At 42.6% G+C, this 23402-nt stretch overlaps 1 protein-coding gene across 1 annotated transcript in view; it reads right to left on the bottom strand.

Annotated features, from left to right (window-relative positions):
* Positions 1-22236, bottom strand: part of LOC138161063 (transmembrane protein 132C-like) — a 611235-nt gene extending 588999 nt beyond the window's left edge. Inside the window, exon 1 of the mRNA XM_069088126.1 lies at positions 21645-22236. Coding sequence (XP_068944227.1) covers positions 21645-21729 — 85 coding nt within the window. The 5' untranslated portion in view covers positions 21730-22236. The remainder of the gene's footprint in view (positions 1-21644) is intronic.
* Between the last annotated feature and the right edge of the window lie 1166 nt (positions 22237-23402).

Below are 23402 nucleotides of genomic sequence, written 5' to 3'. Positions count from 1 at the left end.
GAGAGGAGAGAGAGAGCAGAGAGAGAGAGAGAGAGAGAGAGAGAGAGAGAGAGAGAGAGAAGAGAAGAGAAGAGAAGAGAAGAGAAGAGAAGAGAAGAGAAGAGAAGAGGAGAGAAGAGAGAGAGAGAGAGAAAGAGAGAGAGAGAGAGAGAGAGAGAGAAGAATGATCTAAACCTGTGATTGATTTCAACAGTCCCTAGAGCTCCCAATAAAGAAATCCCTTTTACCAATGCATATTTTCATCACTTCTTTTAATTTCTCCTCCAAAAGAACTGGATTGTGAGAGTTGAAGTACCGTGACCTGGATCCCAAAATCAATAGAAGGCAGAAACCAGAGTTGAATCCATGTTCAGTCCTCTTGGCCTTAATTGACATGCGTGTATTTGTGTGCACATGTGTACATATGGGTGTGTGCATATGTGTGTACAATGCACATACATGTGCATATGTGTGCATGTGTGTGTTGGGAGGTGGGGCTGGGTGCTGGGGTTTCAAGTCTGGCCTCTGACAGAGACTAGCTGTGTTTCCCTGGGCAAGTCTCTTAAACTCTCAATGCCCAGAAAATTCTCTAAGACAATAAGTTACTGGAATAGTACAGGAACGCAATGGGAGTTTCCACACTAGGTTTTCTTTACATGGTTGAAATTACAGGTGGGACACAGACACACACGCGCACACACACACACGCACAAAGAAGACATTAAGGAAAATTAAAGTTGAGGGAAATTCAGGCAGACCTGGAAGGAGGCAGAAGAAAAGCATTTTGTTTAGTGCTGGTCAGATTCATTTAGTTCTGCCTTATTAAAGATGAAGGGGTCTGGGTTTAGAGCTTTGTCCCTTATTTTGCAAGTTCTTTTGATTGATGTCATCAAGAGTTGATCTTTTTTTTTCTTTATAATATCTTATTTTTTCCAATTACATGTAAAGATAGTTTTCAGCATTCACTTTCATAAGATTTTAAGTTCCATTTTTTTCTCCCTCCCTCTCCTCTCCCCCTCCCAAGACTGCATGTAATCTGATATAGGCTATATGTGTACAATCACATCAAGCATATTTCCACTTTAGTCATGTTGTGAAAGAAGAATCAGGACAAAAGGGGAAAACCATGAGAAAGGAAAAGAAAAGAGAAAACAGTCTACTTTGATCTGCATTCTGACTCCACAATTCTTTCTCTGGATGTGGACAACATTTTCCATCATGAATCTTTTGGAATTATCTTAGAACACTGTATTACTGAGAAAAGCTAAGTCTATCATAGTTGATCATCGCACAATGTTGCTGTTACTGTGTACAATGTTCTCCTGGATCTGCTCACTTCACTCAGCATCTGTTCATGTAAGTCTTTATGAATTCCACCTGCTTATCATTTCTTACAGCACAATAATATTCCATTAATGCATATTTCACAACTTGTTCAGCCATTCCCAATTGATGGGCATCCCCTCACTTTCCAATTCTTTGTCACCACAAAAAGAGTTGCTATAAATATTTTATACATGTGGGTCTTTCCTCTTTTTTATGATGTCTTTGGGACACAGTTGACTTTCTAACACAAACTAAAATGATACTACTGGGTCTCAAGCCCTAAGACCTAGATTCAAATTCTGCCTCTGACTGACTACTATTAATGTGACCTTGGGCAAGGCAATGACTAAAAGGACTAAAAAACTGAGGTTCTTCGTTCCTCTCTGGGTCTCAGTTTCCTCATCTGTAAAATGGGGGTTTGGATTAGATGGCCCCTGAGGTGCTTTCTAGCTCTAGATACATGATTCTGTATGATTTAAAGTTACTTATCCATCCTCCAGGCCTCAGTTAGGAAATTATCTGTAAAATGAGGAAATTTGTACTACAAGACTTCTGATGTTTCTTCCTGTTCTGGATCTATAATCCTATGACCTTCATATGATAATGAGAAATTAGAAGAGTATCATCAGTGTGGTTCTTTCAATCTCCTATTAAGAGCACTTATTCCAAACCCATTTGGCAGGAGAAAAAAGGCTTGGTTTGTTAGATGGAACTTTCTGCTGTAGCATCCCTTCCTGGCCCTCTTAATACAAATCAATCACAGCAATGATGGTTCATTTCCAAGGAGGGTAGGGTTGAGATACACAACTCACTTAAGAAAAGCTTTCAGGGAAATCACAAAAAACAAACAAACAAAACTTTAGAACAATAGGGACCGGGGCCACAGTGGTCAGAACCTTGAGACTAAGGTTCCACTCAGAGCCCCCATTACCCAGGCTTCCCGAAACATCCTGCCTCACAGTCTCCCACTGCACCATTGGCATCCAATCTGAATTTACTGAGCCATGCTACAGAGATGACAATTCCTTATTAGTATCAAGCCACATGACAATGAGTCCATGAGCAGTCAATGATTTAGAACAGGGCCAAATAGCTGAGTGCTATCCTGCCCCTTGAGTACTGGAGAAGAAAAAAAAAATTGTCACAGATGCCTGAAGATGGGTCAGAGTGACATTCTGTTGTCTTAAAAATTTCTTAGTGTCTCACAATGGTTCAGGCACAGTGTTAAGGGATAGGCAAGGAGAAAGAGGCCTTGTATAGTAACACATCCTTGTATAGGATACACACACACATACATACATATATATGTGTGTGTATAAAGATAGGTACTACATATTTTAGATATATTTTAAAATACATTTAAAAAACATATACAAACTCTTCCAAATGACAAAAACAACAAAAATCCAACAACCAAAGCATTATCATCAACAACATTGAAATCCTAAGAGAAAGACATTTTATCCTGTTCAGTCAACTAAAGAAAAAAATCAAATTATCCCAAAGGCATCTATGTGTATAAACTTGTCAAACCTTCATGCCATGCTAACTCTCAATTTGTTTATCTGAGGTTTGAACACCATCATGTCTTGCTAGTGAGGGACTGTGGAAGAATCTGTCTCATTTACTTGTTCCCTTTCCAACTCTTTTTGGGGATACAGCTAAATATTTTGGTAGTATTGATTTCTATATTTCTTCTGCAATTTGAATGGGTCATTTTTATATTAATAGTGATGGTTTCTATACAAGTAAGTTGACTTCTTGGGATCATGTCGTGGGATCTGGAAGACTCCTTAAAAGTCATGTAGTCCAATGGATGATGTGGTGTTTGAGTCCAAGAGAAATGCCAGGAGCAGAACAGAGGTCTGTACACAATGTTAGTTGATCTGACCAAGACCTTTGAAACTGTCTGTTTGATATTTGTGAAAAATTATGTTAACATTTGGTTGCCTGGAGAAGTTCATAAATATTGTACATAATTTTCATGATGGCATGCTTGCATGGATTCTGGATAATGGTCAATGCTTTTGTACTTTCCCAGTCACCAGTGGAGTGAAGCAAAGTCACATGCTCACTCCCTCACTTTTTAGCATGATGTTTTCAGGCATGTTGTGAAATGTCTTCAGTGAAAATGAACATGATCAAAGTTAGTTACCATACTGATGGTAAATTATTGCTTTTGGAGGGTGGAAGGCAGGGAAATTGGGGTTAAGTGACTTGCCCAAGGTCACATAGCTAACAAGTGTTAAGTCTCTGAGGCTGGATTTGAACTCAGGTCCTCCTGACTCCAGGGCCGGTGCTCTATTCACTGAGCCACCTAGCCACCCCATGATGGTAAATTATTTAACTTGAAAAGACTACAAGCCAAGACTAAAGTGGAAGGAGAGTTGGTGGGTAACTTTGTTTGCAGATGATTGTATGAAAACTCAATGTAGCCTCTGAAGGAGAGATGCTGCAAAGTGTTGCTCAATTATCTGGTGCTTGTGCTAATTATGGCCTAACAATGAACAATAAAAAAAAGTTCTCCAAAAGACAGTACCTCACCATCCATATGTGGAAGCACTGTTTACAGAAAATTGAGAAACTTTGAATACTTTGGATAAATTCACATACCTTGACAGTATACTTTCAAGGGATGTACACATTGATAATGAGGTTGGCCCATGCATTGCCAGAGCTAGCTAAGCGTCTGGGAGGTTCCAAAGAAAAGCCTGAGAGAGAAGAGGTATTAATCAAATTGGAAACCGAGTCACTTCCATTTGAATTGTCTTAGGACGATTCTGCAGATCACCTGCCAGGATAAGGTACTGGATGCTGAGATTCTTTCACGAGTTGAACTGCCAAGTATTTAAACTCTACTATAGAGAGTAAAATTCTGATGGGCTGGCCACAATGTTCAAATAGCAAATGCACCTTTGCCTAAAAGACTGTTTTATGGAGAACTCACATAAGGCAAGTGCTCACATGGAAGTCAGAAGAAGTGATACAAGGACACCCTCGAGGTTTCTCTAAGAACTTTGGGATCTATTGCATAACATGTGAGGTGTACCCAAAGGATCGCCCAACTTGGCATGCCCGGTAGAAAGAAGGCACTCTGCTACATGAGCAGAGCAGAATTAGAGTTGCTCAAAAGCAATGTGAGATGCACACATTTAACGATGTCTCCATTCCAAAAGTTCCTGTGGACTATTTCTGCGTGATCTGTGGTAGAAGCCTGTATTAGTCTGATCAAGTCAGAGTTGGACATTGGACCTTGATTCCAACATAATATGTCATTTTGGTCCTCTTCAAGAACGAAGGACAGGGCGGCTAGGTGGCGCAGTGAATAGGGCATAGCCCTGGAGTCAGGAGGACCTGAGTTCAAATCTGGCCTCAGATACTTGATGCTTACTAGCCGTGTTACCTTGGGCAAGTCACTTAACCCCAATTGCCCTGCCCTCCCCCCTCCACAAAGCAAAAAAAAAAAAAAAGAAAAAAAAGAATGAAGGACAACAATCAAACTCCCTCTCTTTACAAATAAAAGAACTAAGAAAAGGGGAGTGACATCTTCAAGGTCATATAAGTAACAAATAGCAGAGGTGGGATTTGAACAGAATCCCAGAGTTAGAAGGGACCTCAGTGACCACCTAATCCTCCTCTTACCTAAACAAGAACCCCTACTACAACACACCAGACAAGTGATCATTCTCTTTACTGGAAGACCTCCAAGAATGGAGAAGCCACTACTTCCCAAGGCAGTCCATTCCATTTTGGAATGGGCTCTCATTGTTAGGAAGGTTTGGTGGTGTTGTTTGTTTGTTTTTCTTAATGCAAAGCCTAAATATGCCCATTTGTGTCTTCTAACAGTAGTTCCTAATTGTGTCCTCTGGAGCCAAGTAAAATATGTCTATTTCTTAATCTAAATGACATTCCTTGGAAGACTGCTATCATGTACCCGCCTAAAACATTTCTTCCTGAGTATAAATGTCCTTAGATCTTTCAACTAATCCCCAGGTTACATAGGTTCAAAGTCTTTCACTACACTGGTTTCCTTCAATGAATGCTTTCCAACTGATTACTCCCTTTCCTAATGTGTGGTGTCCTTCTTAAACCTCACTTTGCTCAGCTGTAAAATGAAGAGTATCAGCTTAGGTGACTTCTAAGTTATGAATTCTATAATTCTATATTTTGAGAGGTCTGACATAACTCTAATCACCAACTGTCTATTGGAACTTTCAAACTCAAGACCATAAGATATGAGCAGAGAACAATGGGACTATCTGGTCACCCTCTAATCGTGTTCTCTCTTAACACAGTCTAAGATTTCTTCCACTTTCCAGGCTGCCAATTAACATTGTTGACTCATGTAGAGGTTGAAATCGACTATAATTCCCAGATCTTCTTATTTTTTTCAGATAAACTTTTTTTTTGAGCCCACATATCAAGCTTGACATTTATCACTATTGAACTTTATTTCAACTAGAATAGGCCAATGATCTAGTCTATTAAGATGTTTTGATTCCTGATTCTGTCATCCAAACCCAGACTTCTGCCTCCAAATCCATTGTTCTTATCACTCCCCACCTTCAATTTCCCCAGACTATTGCATTCTTAGGCAGAGATGTCCTATATTGCAACATTCCTCTGGAGATGACCTAAAACATTACCACCCTATGCCTCTGGACAAGTGAGCATTATAATGAAAGATGGATTGGGTTTGGAATCAGAATCCCCAAGTTGGAGTCTTGACTTTGCTGCTCAGTAGGGTATAGTGTAACCAGGGGAGTGCTGGAAAATATTTAACAAATGGCTCTCAAAAAAACATATATATATATATATATATATATATATATATATATATTTACGTATATACACACACACACATATATACATACACACATTTATTTACATATATTTATATATCTTTACATATAGAGATAGACACATGTATTTATATATATTATATTATATATACATATATATGTATATTATATATTTATATATTATATTATATATTTATATATGTGTGTGTGATGTGTTTATGTGTGTGTATATACATATATGCATATATGTATGCGTGTATATCTATACCAATGACATACTTTCAAATGCAATCTTCATGATCATTTTTTTCATCACATTCTTGACTCTAGACAGTTGACAAAACAATCAATCAACATTTAAGTGCCTACTATGCACTTAAGTATATACTTATACCAGGCACTGTATAAGCTTTGTCAATTTCTGAGGTGCAAACGCTTACACTGAAAATTTAACAGTCAATTCCCTGTATGAGCTGGCTCCAGCCTACCTCCCTAGGTGTAACCTTGTGTAAGACACTTCATCTTCATTTGAGAGCACAGTAAAATGAGTCTCAAAGAGATGAAGGCTGAAGGTCTATCATTCTCTGTTTTGAGTGACCTGACATGACCCTCATCCCCAACTGCCTATTGGCCCTTTTCAACTTAAGCTCTTGCTATCACCTTGGCCTCAACATGCTCAAAACAAGATTTGTATTCTGTAGCCCCAAGACATCTCTTTTTCTAACTCCTCCATCTAAGTCAAGGGCATTACCAATTTTGAAATCACCCAGGTTAGCAATCTAGAAGTGATATTTAACTCTGAACTCTCACTCATCGAGCTCCCTCCACACCCGCTGCCCAATATTTCAATCAGTCACATTAGGCAGAGGAAGCATGGCAGACGGGAAAGGGCTTGGGAGGTATTAGACAGGGGTTCATAGCACTGATGCTTCAAGTCTTTGCTACGTCACCCAGCATTCAGTAAGCAAATTCTACATGCCAGGCAGTGTGCTAAGTGTTGGGCACACAAAGAAAGGCTCAACACAATCTCCAGTCTAATGGATGGATCTTTTGCAAATCCCTTTTCCTCTGGGGCTCATTTCTTCCACCTATATAAAATAAAGGGGTTGGATATGATGACTTTGAAGGTCCCCCTCAGTCCTGAATTTGCAAGAGAGTCTATGTGTGGCCATTGTAATGTTTCTCACGTTCATTCGCTCCTCTCCGCTGACACAGCCATCACCCTCATTCAGCCCTTCACAACTTCTTGCCTAGACTATTTCAATCACTTCCTAATTGGTCTTCCTGCTTCAAATCTCCATCCTTTCCAGGATATCCTCTACACAGCTACCAAATCTATCTGTTCATGTTATTCCTCGGCTCAAAAGCCTCCAATGGCTCCCAGTGCCTTTAGGCTGATATATAAGCTCTGCTGTTTGGCTTTACCCATCCTTCACAATCTGATTCCCCCTTACCTGCCCAGGATCATTAAATGTTGCTCCTTTTAATATATGTCATGTTCTCATTCATTCATTTGTTTAGTTTTTAGGATCTACTTGCTATTTGGGGCATCTAGATGGTACCATGGTGGGTAGAGTGTTAAGTCTGGAGTTAGGAAGACTCATCTTCCTGAGTTCAAATCTGGTCTCAGACTCTAACTAGCTGTGTGACCTTGAACAAGTCACTTAACCTTGTTGGTCTCAGCTTCCTCATCTATAAAATGAGCCAGAGAAGGAAATGACAACCACTCCAGTATCTCTACCAAGTAAACCCCAAATGAGATTATGAAGAGTCAAACAGGACTGAAACAATTGACCAACAATGACAGTTGCTATATAGGAATATACAAGACGATGTACAAATAAATATTAAGAGGAAGAAAATGAACATTTATTAAGTGCCTACTGTGTGCCATGAACTGTTCTAAGCACTTTGCGATTGTTATCTCATTTGATCCTCAATACAACTCTGGGAGGTAGGTGCCTAGAACATAGTAAAAAATTAAGAAACACTTGTTGATGGATTGTTTGGTTGGACCAACAATCTCAGGTAAAGAATTTAGAGCTCAAGGCAAAACAACAAATGAAAAATATATGAAATTTAACAAGTAAATTGAATTTCCATTGTCCATAGGCAATAGTTGCCTTTGTTGTTTATGGCTATATAGATAATTGCTTACATACGTGGCATCTCAAAAGGCTTCATGTCATTTTAAGCTTATAAAGGCTTAATGATTAAGCTGTTAAGGCTTAAAATTCTCCTGCTCTGTATGTTTGAAAGTATATCTACTCATCACCTATAGAGGCAACATGACATAATAGACAGGGCATTAGGCTTGAAATTAGGGAAGCCTGGGTTCAAATCTCCCCTCTGGAGGATTTATCAACAGTGGGAGTGGGAGCAGTCTGTAAACTATTCTAGATAGGTTGTATTTGCATTGATGGATAGAGTTCCCATAGGAACAAAATGATAGTTTCTGAAAAGAGAGTATTTTGCAGATCTGTTTAAATTCAACCAACTTCTCATCTCCCACTTTCATATTATACTATGGGCCATAGAAGCCTTTGTCTTCTCTTAGGCTTTTATAAGAAAGCTCAAACAGTAACTGGAGAAATGTTTCTGGCAGCGTGATGTGAAACAGACACTGTCGAGCTTTCTGCTATCTGTGTGCTTCAGAAATGAGAGATTAAGGCATTTTGGGGGAAAAAACCCCAACCCTCACACACACACACACACACACACACACAACTGTTCAAGCGATAAGAATGGCTTCAGTTCAGTTTAACAAGCATTTATTTCTTCATCTCCTACCCTGTGCAAGGTACCAGCTAGGGGCTAAGATATAAAGGTAAAACCAAAGCTCACATTCTCCTGGGGGTGGGGGTGGGAGTGTGTGAGGTAATAGAGAAGTCAGTGAATACAAAGTACACATAAAGAAATTAATAGAATTCTAGATCCAGAGCTAGAAAGGACCTTGGGAACCATTTTGTCCAATTCCCCCATTTTACAGATGAAGAAACTATGACAAATATAGAATGTTACATACTTGAGGCCACACAGATATCAAGGGGCAGAGACAGTATTTGAATTCAGGTCCCATGACTTCAAAATCAATTCTTTTTTTACTGTTATAAAAATATATTATATCAAACCATACCATATTATATGTAACGTTATATGATACAATGCAATACAATATAATGTCACATGATATGATATAATGTGATATAACAACAAAATGTAATTAAAACAAGCTATCATTTATAAAGCATTTTAAGGTTTGCCCAGTGCTTTACCTCATTTTTTCTCACAATAAACCTGGGAAGTAAGTGCTACCATTCACCCCATTTTACAAATGAGGAAACTGAGGCAGACAGAGGTTTTAGTGACTTGTTTCGGGTCACATAGTTATTATGCGTCTGAGGTTGGATTTGGACTCAGGTATTCCTAACTCCAGGTCTAGCACTCAAAACACCTAGCTGCCACCTAGCTTTCAATAATAATAGATATTATTTTTACTATAAGTTTTGCAAACATATTACAAATATTATCTCATTTGATCTTCATCATCACCCTGGGATGTAGGTGCTATTATCATCCTTACTTTGCACGTGAAGAATTTGAAGAAGATAAAGGTTAAGTGACTTGCCTAGGGTTACATAACTAGTAAGTATCTAAGGCAGGATTTGAACTCAGGTCTTCTAGACTCCCATGAACCATGTTCCATCCACTGAGCCAACCTATTGGAATGTCACATATAGGAGACTTAGTCTGACTGGAATAGAGAGTGCTTGAAAGGCAGTAATGTGACAAGTGCCGGACAGGGAGGAAGGACCCAGATTGTGGAAAGCTCTGAATATCAGACTAAGGATTTTATGTTTCCTCCCAAAAGCAATAGGGAGCCACTGAAGATTTATGGGTAGAAGGAATGAATGATGTTGTTAGATATGTGTTTTAGGAATATCAATTAGGAGGCTCTGTGAAAGATGGATTGGAAAGGGAAGCACTTAGACACCAGGAGACAAATTAGAAAGCTACTGCAATAGTTCAGGCAAGGGATGATCAATCAATTAATTGATCGACCGGCATTTATTTATTGCCCACTATTTCCCAGCTGCTGAGCCAGGCACTGGGGATAAAATACCAAAGTTAGTGCCTACCATAAAGGAACTTAAATTCCTGGAGTAAAGTGACAGCTAAGTGGGTCCACGGATAAAGTAATGGACACAGTATTAGGAAGACCCGAGTTTTATTTCTGCCTTGGACCACTTATTAGCAGTGTGACAAGTCACTTCATCTCTGTTTCCCTCAATTTCTTCATCTGTAAAATGGCACAAGTCTCAGAAGATTGTTAGGATCAAATGACATATTGTGCAATGTGCTTTTCAAACCTTAAAGTGTTATATAAATATGAGTGATTATTACTTCTCATTATTATTACATACTGAGTGAGTTTCTACTCACTAAGGTAATTTCAACTGAAGTAGACCGGAGACAGAAGAGATTATAGAATGATACAGTTGACCTGGAGTGCACTGTCAAGATTAGCTAATCCAGGCACAGTTAGGTGGCACAGTGGATAGTGTACTGGCCCTGGAGTCAGGGGGACCTGAGTTCAAATCTGGCCTGAGACACTTGACACACTCACTAGCTGTGTGACCTTGGGCAAGTCACTTAACCCCAATTACCTTGCCTTCCCCCATTCAAAAAACAGAAAACAAAATGACAAAAAAGATGATCTAATCCAGGGGCAGCTAGGTGGTACAGCGGATAGTGTACTGGCCCTGGAATAAAGAGGAACTGAGTTCAAATCCAGCTTCAGACACTTACAAGTTGTGTGACCCTGGGCAAGTTGCTTAACCCTATCTCCAAAAAAGAAAGAAAAGGGAAAAAAAAATATCTAGTCCAGCTGCAAGTTCCAATCCCTCCATTTTACAAATGAGGAAACTGAGGCTCAGAGACAGTGACTTTGATGAAGGTCACACAGCTAGAAACTGGCGGAACTAGGAGATGTTCTTGACTTTGCAAACGTAACTGCTAAAATGTCAAGGTTGCACCAAACTCTGTGGGGCATGAAAAAGTCAACTCTAGGCTAGTATCATTCCTACCAAATAAATGGGGAAGGAGGGAAGGAAGAAGGTGGGAAGGGATCTAGAGAGGTAGCTCCAAATTACTGACCTCCAAATAAATGCCTTTATTCCATTGACATGTGATGGGTGTAAGGGCAAAGGATTGTCAACCAAAGCATGCTCCACAAAATGGAAAAGTCACTGCTAAATAAGTGCGAGTGTAAGACTGAGATCTTTACCACCAGAAAAGCATTTTATTAATAGGACATAAGCACAATAGATGAATACTGTTTGAATTTTCAGGAAAATGAGAAGAGGTGCATTTCTGGGTCAGTTCACTACTTACAGTTGAAAAGAGGAAAGAAAGGGGAGGAGAATGGTGACCTGGGGCCATGTGCTGACCTAAAAGATTTAAACAAATAGATGAAGAGAGAACATTTCCACTTAGCAAATGAGAGAGACATAAATAGAGCTGAGCAGAATTATTTCCAAAGCTGGTTGTTCCCTCAAGGTCTCCTTACCTCATAAATAAGGATGCTACAAAGAGAACACTTAATGTGGCCCTAGGGTCCTGATACAATGGGGCCTCCTAGGTCTAGAGAACCTCAAGCTCAAAACCATAAAGTTCACCTCTGAGCAGCTCCGAAAGACAGTCTGATGTTCTAGGTCAGACCAAGAAGGTAAGGATAACAAAGACTGTTACACAAAGTAGGCAGTCAATAAATACACGTCAAAGGAGTTGATCAATTACACAATCACAGGATTTTTATCTTGGAAGGGACCACAGAGTGGGACCCATATGTGAAGATAATCCAAACTCTAAGAAAACAGACCTGCTGTGGCCCAGCCTCTTCTAGGAGGCCTCTGATAAGGGATCCAAAGATCCAGAAGATACTTCAGAGGCCACTGAAGCCAACCTTGGCTCCCCATTTTACAGATGAACAAATAGAGGTTTAGCTAGTGTCAGTGGCAGGATTTGAAACCAAGTTTTCCTGACTCCAAGTTGAGCATGCTATTCTCTATATCATGCCCAGCCCCCTCAGGAGGCATCCCATTCTGCTCAAGAAAAAAAATCTCTAATCCCCCCCCTCCCCCCCCCACACACACAAACAACAACAACAAAAACAGGACATTTATATGGAAATTTAAGAATGGCCAGGTGCTCTCCATTTATCGAGTCATTTGATCCACAGGATTCCATTAGGTGACTATGATTCTTATCCTCATTTAACAGATGAGGACTCTAAGGCTGAGGCAGGTTAAGTGACCTCCCAGTATCCTCTTGTCTGAGGTGGGATTTCATCTCAGCTTTTTCCTGATTCCAAGTCCAAAACTCTCGTTCACACCAACCTATCTGTTTAGCCAGACAACCTGGATTCAAAATCACAGGTTCCTAACATCCCATCTCTAAAAATTAGTGCCTGTGTCCCCTTGGCCAAGTCCCTTAACATCCCTGCCGCTTCCTTTGCTAATTGATGAAACAAAAGAGGTCAGGCTCCATAGCCTCTGAGGTTTTTCCCAGCTCCTGATTCCATGACTTTAGGATCATTTCCCACTGATTATTATCCATAGTTGTGCCTCCTGAAGCCAAACAGAACAAGTCTGATCTCTCTTCTTGGTAGCCCTTCCGATTCTTGAAGAATGCTATCATATCCCATCCTCCCCATCAATTTTCTTATTTGCAATATAAACTTCCCCAATTCCTTCAACTGACTCTCATATGGCAGACTCATGGCCTTTCCACGTACTAGCTGACCACCTATGTACGCTGTGTCCGGATTATGTGGCACAATAGATTGGGCCAAACTTGGAGTTCTGACCTGAGTTCAAATCTTATATCAGACATTTATGAGCATTGTGGCACTTGGAAAGTCATTTAACTGAGACAGAAGTCTTCCTCCATTTCCTCATCTGTAAAATGGAAATAATATATACACCTATGTCCACCATTGTTGAGAGGGTCAAATGAGATAATAATTCTAAAGTGCTTTGCACATAGTGCCTGGTACAAAGTCAGTGCTATATAAATGTCAGTTGATGCTACCACTACCACCACCACCACCACTACCACTACTACCACTACCACTACTACCACTAACACTACTACTACCACTACCACCACCACCACTACTACCACTACCACTACTACCACTACCACTATTACTACCACTATCACTACTAACTACCACTACCACTACTACTACTACCACTACCACTGCTACTACCACCACCACTACTACCACTACCATTACTACTACCATGACTACCACCACTACCACTACTACCACTACCACTACTACCACTACCACTACTACTACTACCACTATCACTATTACTACCACTACTACTACTACTACTACCACTACTACTACCACTACTACTACTACTACTGCTGCTGCTGCCGCTGCTATACTACAGCATCCAGAAATGAACACGATACTCCAGATGTGATATGATCAGTGTGGAGAGAAATAATTATTGAGCAGACAAGACAGCTTGGAGTTGATACATCAAGAAAGCAGAAAGGTGAGGTTGATGGGTGAGGTAGTTTGTTGAGGTAAGAGTCTGGTTACTTCCCTATTCCTTGCATTCTCTCATTGTTCCTCCTGTGAGACTCAGCAATTGTCAGATGGAAGCTCCTGGGTCATAATAAGATTCTGGCACATCTGGTTCCTTTGCAAGGACAGGGCATGACTTGCCAATTAATAAATTAACTGGTCAAATTTATACAGCAACTGTCGGGCAGAGCTGAGTAGAGATGGGTGTTTGGGGGGACATAAAGTCTGAATGATGGAGAGAGCTCTAAGTGCAGAGAGGAATCAAAAGCCTCTTGAGGATCCCCATATGAAAAGGACGCACTTTCCAGTTTTGCAATCCTGGGAAAAATATAACAGCATCACCTTCTGTGTTTGGAGATGGATGAATCTGCTCACAGGTCTTCCACAGGCTCTTATCACATAAGCCAGAAAGCATCCTTTTTCTGCCCCCACCTAACTTGAGGAATAATGGGCATGTTCTTACTACATCACACAGGCCAGTGGAGCAGAAACCAACTCCCAATTTTTCAGAGATATTTGGGGCATTCATACATGGCGACTTGGCAATAAACTTAAGAGGGGTAAAATCCTAGACATTAGACCTGAAAGGTACCTTCGAGGTCATTGGGACCAACTTCATCATTTTACAGAAGACAGAACTGAGATCCAGAGTGGTTGAGTTACTTACCCAAGGTCACACAGAAACAATACTGGGATTTGATTATAATACTGGGTCTCTGATAACAAATCTAGCTAATTTCCTACATCACTCTGTTGTCCCCTTCCTGTCACTAGTCAAAAGTCCTATAAGAACAGAGGGAATGGGGTTGCAAGACTTCCTAGGCAATGCTTCTGATTCAGTTGGGGACAAAAGCATATATTTCCAGTATTACAGCCTTTATGGGATCAGTGATTTTTAAAAATTTACTTGAAGCCAACCTAAAAATGAACCTCAAAGTCAATACAATCACTCTCTGCTGCCCTTCTCTTCATCTCATCCTTCTCTCTCTTTTTTTGTCTCTCCCTCCCCTTTACATGACCTTTTCCTCTCCTCTTTCTCTCTCTCTCTGCTCTCTTCTTCCTTTTCTTCCCTCCATTTTTCCCTACCTGACTCCCTCTTCCCTTTCCTTCCCCTTTTCTCCCTTTCCTTTATCTCCTCCCTTTCCCCTCTCCTTTCTCTCCTTCCCCTATCTCTTTCCTCTCTTTTTTCCTCCCTTCCTCCTTCTCTGCCTCTCTCCCTCTCCCCTTCCTCTGCCTCCCTTCTCCTCCCTCTTTCTCTCTCTCCCCTTCTTCCTCTCCCTCCCTCCATCCTTCTCTACCTAAACCTGTCTCTCTCCCTCCCTCCCTCTCTTTTCCTCCTCTTACTTTTTTCTCCCTTTCTGCTCAGTGCCCTACCTCCTTATCTCCCTCCTGCCATGATAAGTCACTGAGTTTATTTTGAGAATACAAGAATCCTTTATTGCTACAAAACTCATTCCAGAGAATTACATTAACCAACCACGAGGCACAACATTGGTTAGTGTTATATTCCTGTTTATACATCTCCTCCAGTCCACAGAGAGAGCATGGAAGCACTGAGAAAAGCAAACATTATAATTAAGGGCCAGAGGGACTGATTCAGGATGAAAGATTAGAAATACTAAATATATAAACTTGGGCAACATTTTCACCAAGGAGGGATGGAATAACTGCTTTTAAAGTCTCTCAGCCTTCTAAGAACCTAATGAGAGATAGGGGGAGTTAGAGGCAAGACCAAAAACATTGTGAAACCAGGCAAAAGGGAATTAAGATTAAACCCTTTTTTAAAGCATGAGATGTCAATTCTTTGGTTTAGTGCCCCAAGAAGGCCTCAGGACTACTCTGGCATTTCTCATTTGCTAATCTTCTTCATAACATTTGCCCATTTCTTTAACTAACACTTAGACTGGACCTTCCCTTGGGGTGTTGAGTAATTTCTATTCCAGTCTTTGCTCGATTTTGTTGTGGCATTTTTTTCCTCCATGGTCTCTCGTGCCTTATTGGCTGTCTCTCCTGAGAGTTCAAGATGCCTTGGCACATGGACTATCCTGAGGGAGAGGGATTAGTCACACCATTTTCTATAGATAAGTCATGAACTTCTCTCAAGTCTCTCTTTTGTCTGAAGTCTCCCAATCACCTGCAACAAGTATGACTTCTCTTTTTTGGGGGGAGGGAGATGAAGATGTAAGGGGAGTAGGGGAGAGAGAAGTGTTTCCTCCTCCCTCCCCTCTACTTTTCCTCTCCTCTTCCTTCCCCTCCCCTTCAACTATGCACTTGAGAGTTTATTTATTACTGAAAAAGAACAGGCATGCATGGCGATGGACAGAAATATGCAGTCTTAAAAACTTGAGAGGGAGGGATCTGGAGCCCAGTGTTTAGAAATGTTCGTTCCATCTGATCCTTTGGGGAGCTAAGGTGTACCTTTGTATTAACTGTCAAAAATTTAGTTTGGTTGTTTTAAATTTCCTTGAATAGATTTTTGCTGTTATATCACCTTCATTTCTGAATATGCCTTCCTCCAGACCCTTCATTTGTAACAAATAATAAAAAAGAGGAACAAAAGACAGTTCTGAAAAATTAATTAACCCATTTACTGCCTCTCTGATGGTGGGAAGTCATCTATATACAAACTGCGCATGGGGGTGGGGAGAGCTAGAATAAAAGGCTTCTAAGGTCCCTTATGACTGTGAATCTATGATCCTATGATCAACCAATAGTATTTGTAATATTCCATACCCATAATCACCTACCTCTTACAAGGAAGAGAGGGAGATTCATTTTTTCCATCACTCTTTCTTTATGTTCTATTTATCCATCTATCTATCCATCCATCCATCTCTCTCTATCCATCCATCCATCCATCCATCCATCCATCCATCCATCCATCCATCCATCCAGTAAACAGATGAATTAATAATGACAATAACTAGTATTTACAAAACACTTTAAGAATAGCAAAGTACTTTACAAATATTATCTCATGTCATTCTCGCAACAACCCTGGGAGAATGACTCCAGTGGTGGGGAACCTGCAATCTCAAGACTGCATGTGGCCCAATGAGTCCTCAAGTTTGGCCCTTTGAATCCAAAGTTAGATCCCCACTTGAGGACCCAGAGGGCCACATGTCGCCTCAAGACCACAGGTTTCCAACCCCTGAATTAGGCATTGATTAGGCATTGTGGGTTGGCAGAAGAGTAGGTCAGAAATTTCCAGGCTCTCCTGATTTTCTCCACAAACAGACAGAAAATCACCATGAAATGAATGTAGAGAAGCAAAAATAATGTGGGAAAAGGAGTTGTTTTCCTAAGACAACTTGACAGGACCTCAGAAATGACAAGACCTCCAGGGGTTGAGGTTTGGCCTGAGTAAAGGATTGAATGAATTAAAAAACAGCGGAATAGGCACTATTTTCTTGCAGATGAGGAAACGGAGGCAGGCAGAAGTTAAATGACTTGCCCAGGGTCACCCAGCTAGTAAGTGTCTGAAGTCAAATTTACACTCAAATCCTCCTCACTCCAGGCCCAGAGCTCTATCAAGTGCGCCACCTAGCTGTCTTGTGAAATCAAGTGAAAGAATCATTTCTTAGCAACTGAGTAGGAACAAAAAAACCTCCTGTCCATGGCTCTGGAGGGCAGGGGAATTGTAGTCTACTTAATGGAATGCACTGTATTCAAACACCTTAAATGTACTCACTGACATATATACAACTTAAATCAGCTATCTGCAAGCTATTTAAGTAAAAGCTATTCCTATTAGGCATTGATGCATGTCCAAAGAATCTCTGCTAAACACTACTTTGATAGCTAATTTCTATGGTTTTGCCTTATCTGTACAGTATATACTTGAGAGTAATAAAACTACAGAGCATTAAAAAAAAATACCCTATAAGTCATATACCCCATTAAGTCTAACCAGCTTCTGGCTTCTCTCCTAATCAGTCCACATTAGTGAGGTTTGCCTATAACCATCAAAGAAAGTGTCTTTTAAAGTCAACTCTCAATTGTTAGTGTCATGGGGGATGGAGAGAGAGCACAGATAAATGAAATCCACAGATAATCCCAAATCCTTGGCTTAAACAAGAATTTTAATCTCCTTTACCCAGGACTGCTAAGAACAAAATCAATTCATGTGAGTGTCCCCTTTCCCCAACTCCGACTGCACTCAGCAGAGCTGCCAATGAGTGGTGAGATGCCCCAGAGAATGGGTTGGAGCCAGGGGTCTGGATAATTGACTGACTGGGTAGCACACCTCAGAAGAACTGAGAAGCTTATGTATTTCAAAGTCTGCTCTGGAATCTGGAACCCAGCATGGGATCACTCCTTGAGAAAAATGGTATTTTCTATCACAGGCAGCAGGGGTTCTCATTCTTTGGCATCAAGGCTTGGGGAGTGGGCGGGTGTTAGCCAGTCTCCTCCCACCTGCCCAGTGCCTTGCTGCAGGGAGCTGCTTATCCTTACTACCTGCTTAACACCCCCGCTGTTTTCTTCTGACTTTCCCAGAGGCTTTAGCGATGTGCTCAGCAGTGGTTATCAGCATTCCAACACTCAAAAGGGCACAGTGGAAAGAAAACTGGATTTGGAACCAATGGGCCTGGTTTTGATTCTTGGTTACCGAAATTCACTCATTACTTGCGTGACCTTTGGCAAATTACTTCATTTCTCTTGGCCTTAGTTTCCTCATCTGGATGAGGGAGATGCTCTAGGTGAACTCTACAGTGTCTTCCAGCCCTTTATCTATGATCTATAACCTAGAGATTCAAATCCTAATTTTATCTGTGTGACCTAGGGCAAATCATTTCATTTCTCTGGGTCTCAGCTTCCCCATTTGTAAAATGAAGGTATCAACTAGATGACTGTTAAGTCCACTTCCAGATCTAAATCTATGATCTTGTGATTCTCTGACCTCTGACCTAAACTTTCCAGACCTGGGATGCATCTGAAATCCATTATGGCCCCTTCCCCAAATTCAGATCAGAGAAAACAAACTATTGACTCCTCATCCAGAGTGACCAGGTCTACCCTACTTATTCCCATATCATAAGGTTCAAGAAAAATCCACTACTTGAAATGGCCTTCCTATTTCTGGATCCTCTGTATAACAATTAAGTCTATTTCAAGCAGTGACGTGCAGCAAAGTCTCCAGATCCGCAGTCAAAAATAAACACACAATTGGTATTAAAAATTGATACAGCGGTTTCAAGGATTCCAGAGATATGCACTTCATTCTTGGAAGGAAAGAGCTGTTCTTTTAAAGGGAGAACAAAACAGGACAAATGTCTAAAAACTTTCACTTTCCATAAGATACCTTAGATTCAGTTAGGAAATGGTTATTTTCCACCCTCTTCCCCACCCTTATGAGCTTACCTTCCCCTTCCTATTTCCAGACCCTTAAAAAAAAGAAAAAGAAAGAAACTCTCTTTGCCATCATTATAAAGGCATTGGACACAGACTAGAAAGTAAGCTATAGAGTGCACTTCTCTTAGGGCATGGCTATGCTATTTAGCTAGCTTTAACATTATGCTGCCCCCTAAAGTGCCCACCCATTCTCCTGAGCCTATGGCAAAGGATGTAGATTTTGTCTGACTCTGCAAATATGATCAGACCAAGAGTGTTCCAACAAGTCAAAATTCTACAGAATAAAAAAACAAATAAGCAAACCAATGATTCTTCCATTTTGCATCTATAAAAGTCCTTTATAAAGGCATTTATAAAGACATTGCAATGCCCCCTCTTGATTCATTATGTCATTTGGTCCCCATAATAGACCAGGGAGTATAAAGCATAAAAACAGATTTTGTGATGATCCATATTCTGCATTACAAAAGCCTTTATTTCTCTGGCATCCTAACTTGGGCAGTCATTCTCTCTCTCCTCTCTTACTTTATCTTCCCAATGGACCTGTGGAATATGTAGAGGAAAGATCAATTTTTAAAAAGAACACTGTGGGTCAGGGAAATTAATTGCCTAGGGTCACACAGCTGGTGGCTTCAGGACCAGCATCCAAGTATCCTAACTCCTGGTTCAAGACTCTTCTTTCTGGAAGCCCCCCAAAAGAGGGGGGAAAGGATTTTTCCCCTGGGCAAAGTGCAGTTCCCTGGAACTCAAAAAAACTGGTTCTTCTAACTGAATACAAGGGGTTAGAATCAACAGTATTGGAACCAGAATGTATTTTCTTTCAGCTGTAACTGAGTAAGAGAAGTCTAGCACAACAGTATGTCTGAGCCTATAGCCCCACCAAATGTGGATTTTCCTGGAATTTCACACTGCAAATAACGACTTTTGAAAAGCAAATGCAACTTTTTAACATCAATTGGCAACATGTCACTACCAATCCACTTCCAGCCTAAACTTAAAAAGCTTTGGGGGGAAAGAGGCAGGAGAGAGCAAGTGATTTTCATCTAGTTGGACTTCGGCTCTGAAGGACTATGGCCAGTACCCAGGAGCTAGAGCAAAAAAGACATCTCCCAGGGAGAGAGCAAAATAGGAGGCTTGTAAAACACCTTGGTTGATAACTTGAGCTAACTGGCTCCCTTTTCATGCACCCAGAATGGAATTGCAAAGCCCTGGGCTCACAAACACTGCACTGGGCAGGAAACTCATATTTTACCCTTTTATTCTCAATGACCCTCCCTCTGAGGCTCCCGACAGCTGCTGCTGGTCTTGGCTGTCCTTGGCACCGATGCCGTCTTCTCTCCAGCACACCCTGGCCAATGATGAGCCCTACTCTTGACAATGCCCGGTTGTTTCCAATGTCTCTTCTGTTTCTCTCTAATCCTCCTCAATATCAACATCACCCAGCTCTGTAAGAGCTCGGCATCCTTCCTCTCTCATCTTCCTCTTCCTCTGCCCTGGCATTCCTCTACAAGTAACTCCTGGAATGTCTAAGATCGCTGTCCAATACCAGACACCCCTCCCTCAATTCTCAGTAGCTTTTCAAGTTAAGACCTCATCACTCACCCATACCCTCACCGCATAATGAATATACCCAATTTTTCGTCCCCTACCCTTGATGCCCTATGGGAAGCTATCCCACGATTTTCTCTTTCAGGTCAGCACATCCCAACTTCTCAGTCAGGAATATGTTCTCTCTCTCTCTACCCACGTGGGACCAGGAGGGGCAGTTTTTTTTTTCCCCCTTCTACTGGGGTCACCTCATTTCTCCCCTTTCTGTCTCCCTCCTTCCTTTGCCTCCTCCTCCCACTAAATCAGCTACCCTGACTTGATTCCTAGAGGGGACCAGAGGGAGGAATGCTTTCTCTCTGGGATGCAGAGGGGCACAGGAGCTGCAGACTGGCAGAGAATGCTAGCGGGAGAGTAGTCCCATCAACAATGGACAGTCTTTTTTCCGAGTAAATCCCCCTTACGTCATTCGGACAGCCCAAAGGGGAGAGATGCCAACCAGGGCCTGAAGAAAACCCCAAGGGTGTGTATGTGTGTGTGTGTCTGCGTGTGTGTGTGTTTATTCGCTTTTCTGTATGCTTGTGTGTCCTGATGGTTGGTGGTAGTAATGGGGAGGGGGGTTGTCTAACTTTTTCTTCTAATTGCCAACCCTTATCTTCCCTGTCTGCCTCCAAACCTCGCCACCTGCAGATGCTCTTCTCTGGCCCCTCAAGTCCCTGAAAAAGACGCTTGGAGATCACCTGTTCAAAGTGTGCGCTGGGGCCCCTCGAACGAGAGGTAGGCTGTGGGGTTCAGAGGAGCTAGGGCTGCGGCTTTGGGCAGCTCACCTATCCATCAAACTCATGGACTTCAAGAGAAGAGAAGTAAGTTTCCCCTCCCCTCCCCTCCCCTCCCGTGCTCTCCATTCCCTCCTAAGCTGCCTCCAAGGATCTCATTACTCCAGGTCAGCCCTCTGGACTGGCGCTGTAGGGTCCCCAGGAAAGAGGGGACAAAAAGGCACTGCGGGGGCCCGGAGGCACAGGTGGCCGGCTTACCTTTGTATAGCAGCGCTCCGAGCACCAGGCTGAGCGCCCCGCACAGCTGCCCGCCAGGCCCGGGGGCCGCCCCCTCGGTGCCCATGGTGAAGGCAAAGGCTGTGGCCCCGGCTCCGGCTCTGGCTTCGATCCCGCTGGGGCTTTGGTTATCAAGGGTTCACACTCTTCTCGCAGCTGCCGCAGCCTCTCTCCTACGGGCGCTACCCCGGCCCGCAGCCCTATCCGGGCGCTGCATCGTAGCTGTGTGCCCCTCCGGGGGGTGCCAGGCGGGCACCCTCAGTGCCTGGCTGGGCTCCGCGACATGGCCCGCCGGCCGCCTGGAGCTGGGCGCCCTGAGCGCAGTCTGTCCCCTAGCACGCCGTGCCAGGAGCTCCCAGGGAGCCCCAACCACCTTCTCCGTAGCTGTCCGCTGCAGCCGATGCCCGGTGCCCGGTGCCCGCTGTCCACTGCCCAAGCCCGCGGGCCCGCAGCGGTGCCTGCTCTCTCCGCCTCCTTCTCTCCCTTCTCTTCTTCCTGCGCTCTCCCGTCTAGCTCAGGCTCCTGCTCAGGGTCTGAGAACTTTTCTCTCTCCGCATCCTAGGCTGAGGTTGCCTCCGACTCTGCCTCCCCCAGCCCCGCCTCTGCCTCTGCCTCCGCCTCCGCCTCCGCCCCCGCCTCCTATTCAGTCACTGCCCCTACCTCTTTCCTCCCCTCCCTTCCCTTTCTCTGCTCTCCTCCTAGACTCGCAGTGCCTGGTCAGAGAAGAAGAGAGGCCGAGTTAGAGGAGGTATCTGAGGGGAGGAGGGAGATGGGGAGGGGAAGGGAGAGGAATAACGTGAAGTGAAAACGCCTTGAAGGCGAGGGGGAAAAGAAGGAGACAGAGGAAGGGGGAAGAGGGGAAAAAAGGTCTGGCGAGAAGAGGGGAGAGGGGAGGGAAGACGAGGACAGAGGAGACTGTGGGGAAGGAGAGACAATAGAGGAAAGAACGAAATAGTGTGATCAGAAAGGAGAGTGGCTCAAGAAATCCTAGCAGAGACCTCATCTGAGGGAGGTTCTGTCTGGAGGAGCTCTTGGGAAAGGATAGGGAAGGGTGGCCCTATATTTGGAAAGAGAACAAACTGACTTTACCATACCATTAATCCCATTCAGAGGGACAAGGGTTGCAAAGCCATTTGAGGTAATCCTTCTGTCCTCTTCCCAACTCACCTGGAACCAGGGCCAGAGACAATTCCCATAACACCCCTCTCTGAAGGCCATCCCCTCCTCCAAATACCCCCACTTTTGCATTCATACCCCATTCCTGCCTGGCAAAATTGTGACACAAATTCCCCAAGGAAAGCCTGGGGCCCCAAGCCCCAAACAGGGATCTGTTTATGCACAAGCAGTCTGATTGCAGAATGCAGGTAAGACAAATCCTGTGAACCTAGGGGTGGGAAGGGACTAGCATCCCACCATGCCCCTGCCTCTCAGCATAGCTGCCTCTTCCAATCCATTCTAACAGATGGGGATCTTTTATTACTCTCCCAGGAAACCTCCACTCCTCAAATGGAGTGCTCCCTTGATTAAGAGAGTGCTGGGGCAGCCATGATCCTCTAACATATGCCGGGAAGAGGGCAGGGTGGCCCCTCAGAAACAAGGCCTGCTTAGCATACATGGGAAAGCAAGCCTTAATCTGTTTCATATGTCAACATCATTTCTGCTCATCAGAGCACCAACTCTGGCAGTCTAAAGCAGTAAGTACTTAAGGGGGAAAAAAAACCAAAATCCCTTTTAAGGAGG

The sequence above is a fragment of the Petaurus breviceps genome, unplaced genomic scaffold (genome assembly GCF_028583685.1).
Source record: "Petaurus breviceps papuanus isolate PSGF00001 unplaced genomic scaffold, PetGlider_PUasm1.0 100, whole genome shotgun sequence".
NCBI lineage: Eukaryota > Metazoa > Chordata > Mammalia > Diprotodontia > Petauridae > Petaurus > Petaurus breviceps.
Note: the sequence above shows the minus strand (reverse complement) of the source record. Positions and strands in the feature narration are given on the sequence as shown.